The sequence below is a fragment of the Dendrobium catenatum genome, unplaced genomic scaffold (genome assembly GCF_001605985.2).
Source record: "Dendrobium catenatum unplaced genomic scaffold, ASM160598v2 fragScaff_scaffold_880, whole genome shotgun sequence".
NCBI lineage: Eukaryota > Viridiplantae > Streptophyta > Magnoliopsida > Asparagales > Orchidaceae > Dendrobium > Dendrobium catenatum.
In genome coordinates this window covers 570772-583258 of record NW_021319342.1, presented here as the reverse complement: position 1 = coordinate 583258, position 12487 = coordinate 570772, and the positions used below count along the sequence as shown (strand labels likewise).

General features: G+C 37.4%; 1 protein-coding gene across 1 annotated transcript in view; it reads left to right on the top strand.

Annotated features, from left to right (window-relative positions):
• LOC110115874 (U11/U12 small nuclear ribonucleoprotein 59 kDa protein-like) overlaps positions 1 to 12487 on the top strand; it is a 71680-nt gene that overhangs the window by 26769 nt on the left and 32424 nt on the right. Inside the window, exons 6-7 of the mRNA XM_028697144.1 lie at positions 8738 to 8824; positions 9863 to 9903. Coding sequence (XP_028552977.1) covers positions 8738 to 8824; positions 9863 to 9903 — 128 coding nt within the window. The remainder of the gene's footprint in view (positions 1 to 8737; positions 8825 to 9862; positions 9904 to 12487) is intronic.

Sequence of the window (12487 nt, the reverse complement as noted above, 5' to 3'; positions counted from 1 at the left end):
AGGTTTTCGTTTGAGTAGATCTAAAACGGAATATATGAAGTATAATTTTAGTAGTAATAGACCTAGTGAGGGGATTGTGACTTTGGGCGATCAAGTCATTAATAAGAGTACACGTTTTAGATATCTTGGATCTATTGTTCAGAGTGATGGTGAAATAAATGGGGATATTATCAGTAGAATTCAAGTGGATGGTTGTAATGGAGGAATGCATCGGGCTTGTTGTGTGATAGAAATGTACCCCTCAAACTTAAGGGAAAATTCTATAAGATGATAGTGAGGCCTGCAATGCTTTATGGTGCTGAATGTTGGCCATTAAAAGAGAAGCATAATACTAAGTTAAGTGTGGTAGAGATGAGGATGCTCAGGTGGATGAGTGGCTTTATCCTTAGAGATAGGATACGAAATGAGTATATACGCGAAAAGGTTAGAGTAGCTCTAGTAAAAGATAAGATTAGAGAGAGTCGCCTTAGATGGTTTGGTCACATAAAACGACGACCTTCCAATGACCTGGTTAGGAGAGTAGAGGTATTAGTTTGGACTTATGTTAAGAAAGGTAGAGGCAGACCTAAAAAGACTTGGTTAAAAAATATTAGGAATGACCTTATTAGATTTAAACGAGAATTTGACCTTTAATAGGACACAATGGAGAAAAAAGGATTCATGTAGCTGACCCCACGTAGTGGGATAAAGGCTTGATGTTGTTGTTGTTGTAAAAATATAAAGCTTATCCTAAATCTCACTACAAGATGAGATATTTTTAAATATTTATTTGGGTTGACATCATGCTATGTGCCGATATCTCCAAATAAATATTTAAAATTCCTAATTTATTCCATTTTAAAATTTCCTTGTGAGACAGCGAAAATTTTAAATATTTATTCCGGTTGAATTCGCGCTGCATGCCGAGATCCTCAAATAAATATTTAAAATCATCAGCACGAATATTCCTTCAAGATAGAAGGATTCGACCTTTTTTTCAAAGTATATGCATGTGGTTTTCTAAAAGTTCGGGACATTGCCTTCTCCAACATACCGAGATTTCAAAAGTCAGGAAAGAGACTTTTGTGACTACCCACTTCAACAAATTGAGCTGAGTGTAAGAGGTGAGTGTAAGAGGTCGGATCCAACAAGCCCAAATATGATCGGATCGCTGACAGCTTTGTTTACTCAATACACCATAAGAAAGGCCTTTGTAGTGGAACCCCACTTCTTCAACCCTTCAGTAGGGATTGTAGGAAGAACGAAGGCTAATTCGACTCGATAAGTTCAAATAGTCGTAGTCCACAAGATTTTTCTAATTGACCAGAGAATCGAAGTTCTAGTAGAAATGATGAGTCGCGAGCAACAATCGAATGTGTGTAGGCTCTAAATCTTCAACCACAAAGAGGGACTTCAAATCTATCAACTTCAGTATATTTAGCATTGGAGAGTATGTTTCCCATAGCTCTAGTTTGAAATCTAAATGAGTGTATAAGGTCGGATACAACACTCTCAAAATATGGCCTCAACATGTCATAAGAAAGGTCACAGTAGAGGAACCCTCATTTCAACAACAAGATGACGAAGAGCTATCAAATATTAGCTCACATAATTTGATGTACTCAAGTGACTCAGATTGAAGTCTTCTCAACTTGTTAAGGATCAAGATAATACCTACATTTGGTACTATCGATTAAATCCAAAACCTGCAAATCATTCAACAAATTCGTAAAACACAAAGTGAGGATCGAATGAATTCTTCGACAAGTCCGTCAAAACACAAATCAAAGGACCGATGAAATTATTCTAAAGTTTACACGAAGCCTAAGGTTGAACTAAGAGGATTTCGTCATCAACAAGTCCGTTATATAAATCTTTGAACATATGACTCTTTGACATTGACCTAATGCAAGCCCCGAGGGCTAGGTTACCGGCATGCACTCATTCATCAAGCCCGTCAAAGTAGAAAGCAAAGGGTAGAAGATATGTAAATTTTTTGACATTTCAATGAAGACAAATTAGGTAATCCTTCATCAAGTCCGCCTCACAAAGCACATGTCAGAAGGAATCAAATTATCAAATGTTCAATTGTATTCGTCATCATTAAGTCCATTAGCACAGAGCGTCGGATCGATAACAATCTCAACTGGTTCAACATGCTATTATAGTCGAATCACAAGCAATGGCAAATTTGGCACTTGGGTCAAAGACTCAAATGTATGTTTGCTCACAACTTCAGTTGTCAAACTTCTAAGAAAGAAAAATCTCCAAATAAAAGAAGAAAGAAAAGAAGATTGTTGGAATAAAAAAATTATAAATATATGCGAAGAGAGTAAAAGTAACTGAAACTCAAACAAAGAGCGATATGAAATTACGATCATAATAATCACTATGTAGATCTTTAAGCTGCAACATCACTTCGGCATGGGTCTGATGTTCAGTCTCAACAACATGCAACTCTTCTGCAGCCCGAGTAAGTGCAGCTTCAGCATCTTGCATAACACGGTGGCTAATCTGATAACGATTATTCTCCCTCTCGATTACTCGTGCTTGCACTTCTTATTCAGCTTGAAGGTCAACCTTGCAGGACATTGAATCTCTGATCTCCCTCTAGAGATTCTTTATCTTTGAATAAAGTTTGTCTACTTCAGTTAAAGTATTAGTAGATCTCTGGTTATGCGCCTCATAACATCAACACTCTTTGTGAATTTATCATGAGTAGCATCAGCTGCTTCTCGACAGATTCTAACCTTCTCGCAAAGATCAGGTAACGAGACTCTGGTTCGTATGATTGACAGAAACTTCAATCGTCGGACATGAAATTCAGCCTCACGGCATAGCCCTTCCCAATACATCATATTATCCGCTTCTAATCCAATCTATGCTAAAACACCTAAGGTAGCATTGGCCGTGTTCGTAAATTGATCCAATGATTCGGGTGAGCCTGGTTCAGCCTTGAAATCACTTCACGTAGGAACCACATACTTTGATTGCATATGTTTGTATTCCTAGTGTCAGGAAATCGTGGAATGTGATAGAATATTTCTGATTGGTAATCTACTCCTTCCGGCTATACAGAAGGACGATGGAAGAAATGCATATAAAAAGAAGATATATGAGAAAGCAAAGAAAAAAGGGCAAACAAGAGATTACAAAATAAGAAAATAAATGAGTTCATACCAGTGCTGGATTCCACAAATTGTGTTGGTGGGTTGTCAATAAAAGGGGCCTCAAACACTGGAGCTAGCTCGGAAAAAGATGGAGTATATTCTGGCATATTAGACCCTATAGCAGGTGGTGACCCTCTTGCTGCAGATGTTTCTCCTGGCCAATACGACGAAAAGGGATTTGTTGGAAAGAGCATCTCCACGAAAGAAGATCCTACTTTAGGTATGTGAGAGGGTATGCGTATACTGGATGAGCCCCCTTCGTAATCATCAAAAGGAACATGCATAGCATCCACACACATTTAGTAGGCGTCAAAAGGTACTTCATTCTGGGGTAGAAGCTGTTGTGGTAACGTGCTTGCCGTCCATTTTGCTTAAGCACGCGGAGGTTCCATTGGACGAGAACATACGCGGCGGTGTCCAAATGAAGGGACATTGGCATAGCTCGGAGAGGGTTCCCTTGCTCGCACTCGTGATAGGGCAGATATGATCCCCTCGGTGGTGTGCTGATCGTCTTGTTTTCTTGCATTCAAATTAGGAGAGGAAATAAGTGTATTAAAGAAAGAAAGAGAAAGAACGAAAATGATAAAAAAATGTCTATACCTTCACTGGTTCCCGCTTGCACCGAGCATCTTTGAGGCCTTTGACCATGAGGGACCCCAAATAATCGCACCCTTCGTTCGTATTTTCGGACTCCGTGCTCCATAAAGGGTGCATATGACAATTTCACCCAAGTCAATCGAGTGTAGCCGACTTCGGTAAGGCTGTCAGGGGGTGCTATATGAAATCTGCTACATGTGCCAAGCCTATACAAATTAATCCACATCAGTGAGGCAACATACATGCATGTTTTCGCAGGTATTGTATTCAGCCCGCTAACATCTGACACTAAGGAGCGATAGACCCTCATACGTGATAGCTTACGAAAGGCCGAATTGTCTGGCAGCCCTATTGGGTTGATACCTTTCCAAGATCACCGATTGCCCATAACGGTAACATAGTCATCCAGGTCACATACTAATGAAATACTCAACAACCTGTAAAGAGCGCCCTTTAAAAAGGTATACTTGCCATGGAGATCGGTGTCATCAATGATATCCACTGCCATCAAATTACTTGATAGACTGCCAAGCTCTTGTTGATGCACACTAAGAGGAAATGGTCAGGGATGAGGTCTGGTATGAAGAAAATAATCGTACGCGCTCTTGTTTCATTTTGGATGAAGCCCTCAAAAATTGCATGACGATTGAGTATCCCTTATTTGAGGAGGGATATTCCAGGCAGCTAAATGCTCCATGGATGTGAATGTGAACCCAAGTGTAAATATATTGCCAAGGGAGGGTTGCATCATGCCCATCGAGTGTATGGTTTTCTAAAATAGTTTTGAACGTTCTGAAAATCTTATTAAGAACTACAGAGGCGAGCGAAAGACGCTCTTCGTATGACAAGAGTCTGGCCGCTAGCAAATAATTACATCAAATAACGCATCCCTTAGTAGGGAGGACAAATGTGTACAACCAACAAACTAAAAATCTAACGAGAAATAACTCTTCACTCACACCTAAAAGGGCGGGAGACAACCCTACATCGGTGGAAGGTTTGACAAGGTCTTCTGATAGATCATCAGTGTACTCCACGCCTGACTCAAAAGGATTTTGTAGAAGAACGGTGGTTTGATTGAGTTCCTCCTCCCGAATGAAACTGCGAATCCATATGTCTAAAGGGACGGTGGCCCGAGAACGCCTCTATAGCCTAACCTCTTTACAAACCCGCTGATAATGACTTAATGCATCCGAAAGGACTGTTGGCAATATTAATTCTCCCCTCCTACTCCTGTCGAGGGAAAGTTGCCTATGGAATAACTTCTCATATGGAGGAACGCATTCTTCATACCTACGGAGAATAGTTTAATGATTGGTAGGCTAGAGACAGTGTGTAGCTCCCATAACGTCATTGTCAGCTCCTCGGAGCTCATCCAGCAGGTATTCGTTGTTGGGTCCCAGAATTCTATCACCTCCTTTATCTAAGAGTGGGGGATATTCTCAAAGCTGAACATTGAAGCATATACGGTTTCTTATATACCTGCTCTTTTCAAAATATTTTTTAAGAGCTCTTAAGACGTACCTTGCCCGGGAAACATACCCACGTGTAGATTTAGAGAACTACCCCACTGGAGAATCCCTAGGTCTCTCATGCATAGCTGGTTGTAATTGCTTGTGACACAATAACCTTGATTGCCCAACTTGCTCAACCCAACTTGCTCAATGACATTGGCAGCCGACTCCAAAATATCGCACATAACGGAGCTCACCTGAGCGATGGTACTCTCGAAGGGATTATAGTCCTCACACTTCAATCTAACAGTGGTCACCCACTTTGGAGGATCTCTGTGGGCTGAGGTGTCGAGCTCAGAATGTGATAGTAAAGACGAGCGCATGAAAAATTCACTGTAGATGCTGCGACCTCTCAGCATTTCATGCTGCTTCAGCTATCAACCATTTCAGCAGTCCCAGAAGGATTGTGTCAGCTAATCATTGCCCATATAACCTCCTCACCAGGCTCAATTCTTGGCATCCCCTTCGGTCTGCTCCAATTGAACATCTTCCTGGCAAAAAGATAATAAAATTATAAGTATACAAGTTGATGAAAAGAAAAGAAGATGAGGTATAAAAAATTTTATATACTTTGCCTTTATCTTGCGTTGACATCCAAGAGTATAAAAAAAAACAAGAAGAAAATTCTTGGAGATCTGTATTGTCAATTATTTACAACAAACATGGTCCGCTTCAAGCGCGCACCATATCTGTTGGGGTGCAATTGTTGACCTCCATACTAGTGTCGGGGTCGAGTCGATCGCACAAGGTGAATTTTGAAAGCAAAAAAGAGCTCAAATCCCTGCGTAACTCACCCGACATGTGTCGACCGAAAACCAAAATCGCTGAAATGGCCTACGCTCTCAAAACGAACAACGCCGATATGTTCAGAGCAGCGAAAATAGTTCAGATCGACGCCCATATTGATTGGGGCGCCGATCTGTGAAAATTTTAATTTTGTGTGCACAAATCAATGCGATGACGATGCATGCGAACGATGACGGCGACGTAGCGACCAAACCAACGCGTAATTTTAAAAAACTTTTTTTTTGATTCTATATAGTTACAAATATAATTTAAGAAAAGATGGAGAAAAAGAGATTAAAAAAAGAACAAATCTTAAATAAAAATTATCGAAAATACCTCTCCTCACTCATCTTATTTAAGCCCCGTGACTGCTTTTATTAGCGGCGAGCGGGGAATAAGACTGCGGTCGTAGTGTCACCTGACACTTACCGTGTCTGTCTTTCTTGGCAGGCCTGAAGGCTTTATACTTCCGATGCAGCCCCCTATGCGGGGACGATATCGGGATGTTGCCAAAACTTTCAGCAAAACTCGACTTAGATAATTTAATAGAAATCAAAATTCACCTAAAGTTCTAAGTAAAAAAAAAAAAAACACGACATCCTAGGTTCCAAACACTAAAAATAAAAATGAAAAGAAATACAGAACATAGCATAATACAACTTACACTGAACTTGTAGGGGAATTAGTTGTTCACCAACTGTAGGAACCAAATTTCTTTCTCGTAGCTCTTGACTTACGCACACCTAAACTCCCCTGCAACACTCCTTACAAAAGTTAAGTGTGAAAGAAATGAATTAAACCACTCTTCTATTTATAATGTGGAATTCTAATTATTTGTGGGCTCCACCACTTTGGATTCCTTTGCTAAAGGACAGGGAATGTACACCTGAGGGCCCTGCCAGCCTTGGATCCCCTTGTTAAAAGACATGAAAAAGTATACCTGAAGGCCCCACCAGCTTAGGATCCATGTTTAAAATATGTTAAAATCCCTCTCCGAGGATCTGACTTTGAATTCCTCGGGTATTCACCGGCTGGTGAAATAAGAGCATAAATACACTTGAATACGGGTGGTAATTATCTTAAAAGGGGAGGGATAAAAGTAAAAAAAATATTTACCTTTCCTACGAAAATATATTTACAATAATTATTAATATGTAGAAATCCACGCACCGCATATCTCTGGTAATTATTCTAACTAAACCCTTCAAAATAAACAAGGTGTACTTTCCCTATGCGATTATAGGCGCCAGCTATACTTTCCTAGTCTTTTAGCAAAGGTATCCCTTATTTTGGTTAAACCCTTCCTATAAGCATGAACTGTACTTTCCTTGTGTTTTAGCAAAGGGATCTTAGGCTGACGCAACCCTCAGGTGTATATTCCCTATCATTTAGTAAATGAATCCTAAGTGGCAGGGCCGCAAATAATTTGAATTTCATATTATAAATAGGAGGGTGGCTCAGTTCATTTTTCTTTCACACTTAACTTCTCTAAGGTGTGTTGCTTTGGAGTTTAGGTGTGCGTAAGTCAAGAGCTAAGAGGAAGAAATTTGATTCTTATATATTGGTGAATAACTAATTCCCCAACAAGTTTAGTGTAAGTTATATTTTGCTATGGTATGGATTTTTTTTCATCTTTATTTTCAGTATTGTGAACATAAGGTGTTGTGTGTTTTTTTTTTTTAAATTTTTTGACTTAGAACTTTAGGTGGATTTTGATTTCTTTAAAATTATCCAAGTCATGAGTTTTGTTGAGAGTTTCGACATCACCATGAAAAAAGAATGGAGGGAGGTATAAGGAGAAAGAAAAATAGAGAAGAAGAAGAAGAAAAAGAAGATCAAGAAGAAGAAAGTAAGAAGAAGAAAAATAGAAATTTTACTTTGAACTTGGAGGGAGGAGGGAGGAGGGAGGGAGCTTGGGAGGCCGGCATCTTTCGGGTCGCAAGAGAGGGAGAGAGCCGAAGGTTGGTGCGGTTTTGGCGTGAGAGGGAGTTATTAGATGAGTGAGGGGTCGATTGGGATTAGGGGTTTAAGTGAAATGAGTGAGGGGTATTTTGGGTATTTTTTATTAAGGACTTTTTCTTTTTTTTTTTAAAATCTCTTTTTTCTCTCTTTCCTTAAATTTTATTTGTAATAATACAAAATCATAATATATATTTTTTTAAAATTACCTGTTGGCTCGGTCGCTACATCGTCGTGATCATTCGCATGCATCGTTGTCGCATCGATTTAAGTGCACAAAATTAAAATTTTCGTCGATTAGCGCCCCAATCAATATGTACGTCGATTTGCGCCCCAATCAATATGTGCGTCGATTTTAGCTATTTCTATTGCTTCAGACGCATCATCGCCATCTGTTTCGCAAACGAAGGACATTTCAACAATTTTGGTTTTCGATCAACATAGGTTGGGTAGTTACGCGGGGTTTCGAGCTTTTTTTGCTTTCAAAGTTCATCTTGCTCGGTCGACTCGACCTCGACACTAGTATGGAGGTCAATAGAATAAAAGCTCATTTTGAGTAAATCATTAAATATTTTGATTTGATTCTAGTTTTATTATTTAAATGATTAGAAATATAAATAAATAGTTAGCATAATTATGTCAGTTTCTTTTATTTACTATGGCTGATTTATGTTTGGTAATGAGTCATTATCCTCCCAAATATTTATTTAAGCATTTAAAGCTTGATTTCAGGAGAGATTATTCTGTGCGGAGTGCGGACAGGAGAACCTTCCGCACAAGCACTGGGTACCCAACGGTACCCAGCCGTACCGAGTGCGGGTACTGAGCTGGGTACCTGCCAATGGGGTGACATGGCGCATGTTTATTGGGCTCCGGACGCCCTCCGCACTCCGCACTCCGCACTCCGCACAGAATAAATCTTCTTATTTCAGTCCTCCATATAGATAAGAAATAAACAAGTGCTTGAATATGGTTTGAAAATTCTGCTCATATTGAAGCTTTCGTGAGCTTGATAAAAACAAGTAAACCGTTTTGAGCAAGGAATTACTTGGTTAAGCTCTGCTTTTTAACTGGCTTTTGGCGGCATACATGCTATATCTACTGCTGCTTGCTTCTATTCTAATTTACATTTATCTTTATCTAAACATTTTTGTTCCTGTTCAATATTCTTTAGTTTTCTTCTATGATGCACACACACGAACACGCTGACACGGATACGGGACATGTCAATTATTAAAAAATATATGATACAGATATAGGTTGAACATGGTATTATATATATATATATGTTTTATTTTAAAAATAGCGTATAAAATTGAATAAGTATAATGTTAAAAGTAATTTAGAAATAATAATTCATTGAACTAAAAATTATGCTTAAAATAATTAATATTAGGATGTCGAGAGTCAGGCGTCGATGTCGCGTATTAGGCATTGAGAGAGCAGATGACAATGCTGTCGAGAGTCGAGCATCGATATTATGCAGTAAGTATTGGGCGCCAATGTCAAGAGGGTGTCTATCATCGATATTATGTTGTTTGCTTATTTTTTAAGCGCTATGGCTTTGATAAACCTATTTATCATCCTGTCGATTTACTGAAAAGATTTATTCAAAATTTATTCCCCTTCATTATAATCATTGTTGTTTTCATGCTCGTGATTTGAATGGTTTGGTGATTAAGCATTCTGTTCAATGAAAAAAACGAATAATATGTTCTAGAAACACTCAGTTGAATTTTTTTTACATATGTCAAAGTGCTCTTTTGATATGTTAATTCTGGAAAGGGATTAAGTACCGTTGTCCTGTAGTTATCAATTAATCCCTTTTGTTATTACTCAAGTAGTCGTTGCCTGCAGGTTAGAAGAAGTTGGGACGCTTACATCAGACCTGGAGGAAGGTATGTACGTCTTCCACTTGTTCGATGTACATATTCTTGATTATTTAGAATTTATTCATGTAATGCTTAGTTTTTGGTAAGCGGAGTGAATTATTTTATTTTTTTCACAAACCTTGTTAGTACAGTAAATAAAGCTTACCACCATGCATGATCCTCATGTGTGCATGCATAGGGCAATGACAAGAGGCAATATACCTAGCTAGAAATCAAAGCCACGCATCTTAGTTCCTTATTGTTTTGCGCTGTTTACCTATTTTTTCTTCCTAATGATTCTTTTCCAATTTTTTGATGGATTATTTAGATATTTTCTAAGATATTATAAATCAGGGTACTTATTATGTAAGAAAAGTAATGTTATTGAATATAAAGAACCACTTTTTTCATTCAAATAATGAAAGAACCCACTTGGTTATCTAAAAAGACCATAAATATTGTTCTGTCTTGCTGGAGAAAAGGTAGAAGGGCCTTTTAGATCTTTCTCCATGTCTTGGTTTTAATATTTAGGCTTTATCAAACTTTAGCAATTCATACTTAATTGTCACTATTAGTAGCCAATTACATTTGATTCTTCTTGGATCTCATTTCCGGCATAGAAGGGCATATGTCTTTATTAATCCAAGCATAAGTTTCTTTTTTCATTTTCTTTTTACTTTAACTACACAACCCAGTAAATATAGTTCTATTTTTGATGCACCACTTGGGGAAACTGCATTCAGCATTAGAAGCTACTAGATGGATGTTGTTTTACATGTCGGTTAGTTATCTGGTAAGCTTCTTATTCAAAATTGAAGCAAATTTTTATTGAATAGAGATTGTTTGGAGCCATACATCATAATAACGAAAAATTTATACCTTTAGATGCAATATTAGTGGTTTAGGACAATAAAAGGAAAATAATTCGATGAAAAATAGCTGCTTGGCTATTGTGCTGAGGCGAAACTTCTCATCTAAAGTCAATTTGATGGGCCAATTTTTGGTTTTTCTCTTTCATGAAAAACATAAGGCATATATTGACAGATTCAAAATCAACTATTTCAAGTCGATTTTTCAAGTAACATTCGTCTTTCTCTTTGTATCTCCTCTCCATACAATATTGCAAACTCATTGCTCTTTTTAGAGAGAAGAGTTGCTATCATATCTTTTTAACCTGAAAATTACCAAGGAGATAAAATATTCGTTTTTTAATATACTCCCTGTAATAGATTTAATGGAGATGGAGTGCTTGTGTCTGAGAGGATTGGAAGATCTTGCTATAAACCACAATGTACGGGTCCTCTTAGACTTGAACCATTTCTCTAAGAAAAACAATAAGTTACGGGCCTTGTACCATTGAATTGAAATTTCTTCCAAAAGCTATATGAACTATTCATTGGAACATCCATAAAATTGCTAATTGTTCAAAGTTGGCAAAAAAAAAAAAAAAAAAATTTTATTCTATGATACAACGGACACCGGACACGGACAAGACATTTTTTAAAAATATATGACCACGGGTGGCGGCACAGTTGGACACGCATAATAATTTTAATTTTAATATATTAGAATTAAGACGAATTATATTAAAAATGACAAGGGAATAATAAATCAATTTCATGATAACTTGTTTAGTTTATAATATAAAAAATGTTTAAGTACAAAATATCAGTTACAACTACAAAAATATAAAGCAAAAAATCAATTCTAGTACAACATTGAAGGTCAAAAACTACTCAATAGAGGGAAACGATAGAAATAGGTTTAGATATTTGATTTTTGACCCAATCAATATCATCATCATTGAATATCCATTCTCCAACTCTAGTTCATCTAGAGAAAGAATTTGCAACAATCCAATAATCTCATATCATCAAGGCAACTCGAACCCATCTCCAGTAACATCCCACAATCTTTATTATTGTCATATAAAGTGAAGATTTTTCTTGATAGAAGACGAAGATTATATTCCTCCTAAATCATAATGGTTTTATTCTGTATTTGAAACTTTACTATCCTTCAACATTTAGAATTTATAATTTGATATTGAAGTGAAATCAAAAATCTCAATTAATAAGACAAAATTGAATACAACAACTATATCAGTCTTTCGGGGTCCAATGGGCTCTCCCCTAGTTGGGGTTCAAACCTGCCAGAGGTAAAGGTAATTTTGAAGTTTTGCTTGTAATCTTAAAAGTTCGTAAAGTTATTTATATGGAAAGATATTGAGCGGTACCGAGCATGTACCTAGCGGTATCGAGCATGTACTGAGCGATACCGAGCATTGTACCAGCCCCCGGTAACCAAGCATGTAACGAAGCCGGTACGAGCATGTACATTTAGCTTTTCTTGGAAGTTTAAAAAACAACAATTAATTATTTCATGGCGTCAGAGATAAGGCGTCGATGTCATTTCAGTACCGAGAGAGGAGATGAAAATACCTTCACTGCCAAAAAGAAATTAAAATTGAGAAATATTCGATGATTTGGGTATTAATTGCGGACATTGATTTGATTGTTGTTGGAAGAAAATAAAGAAATTTTAGTTTAAATCCCGCTAAATAAAGAGAAATTATATTTAAAAATTCATAAAATATTAAATTCTCTCTCTG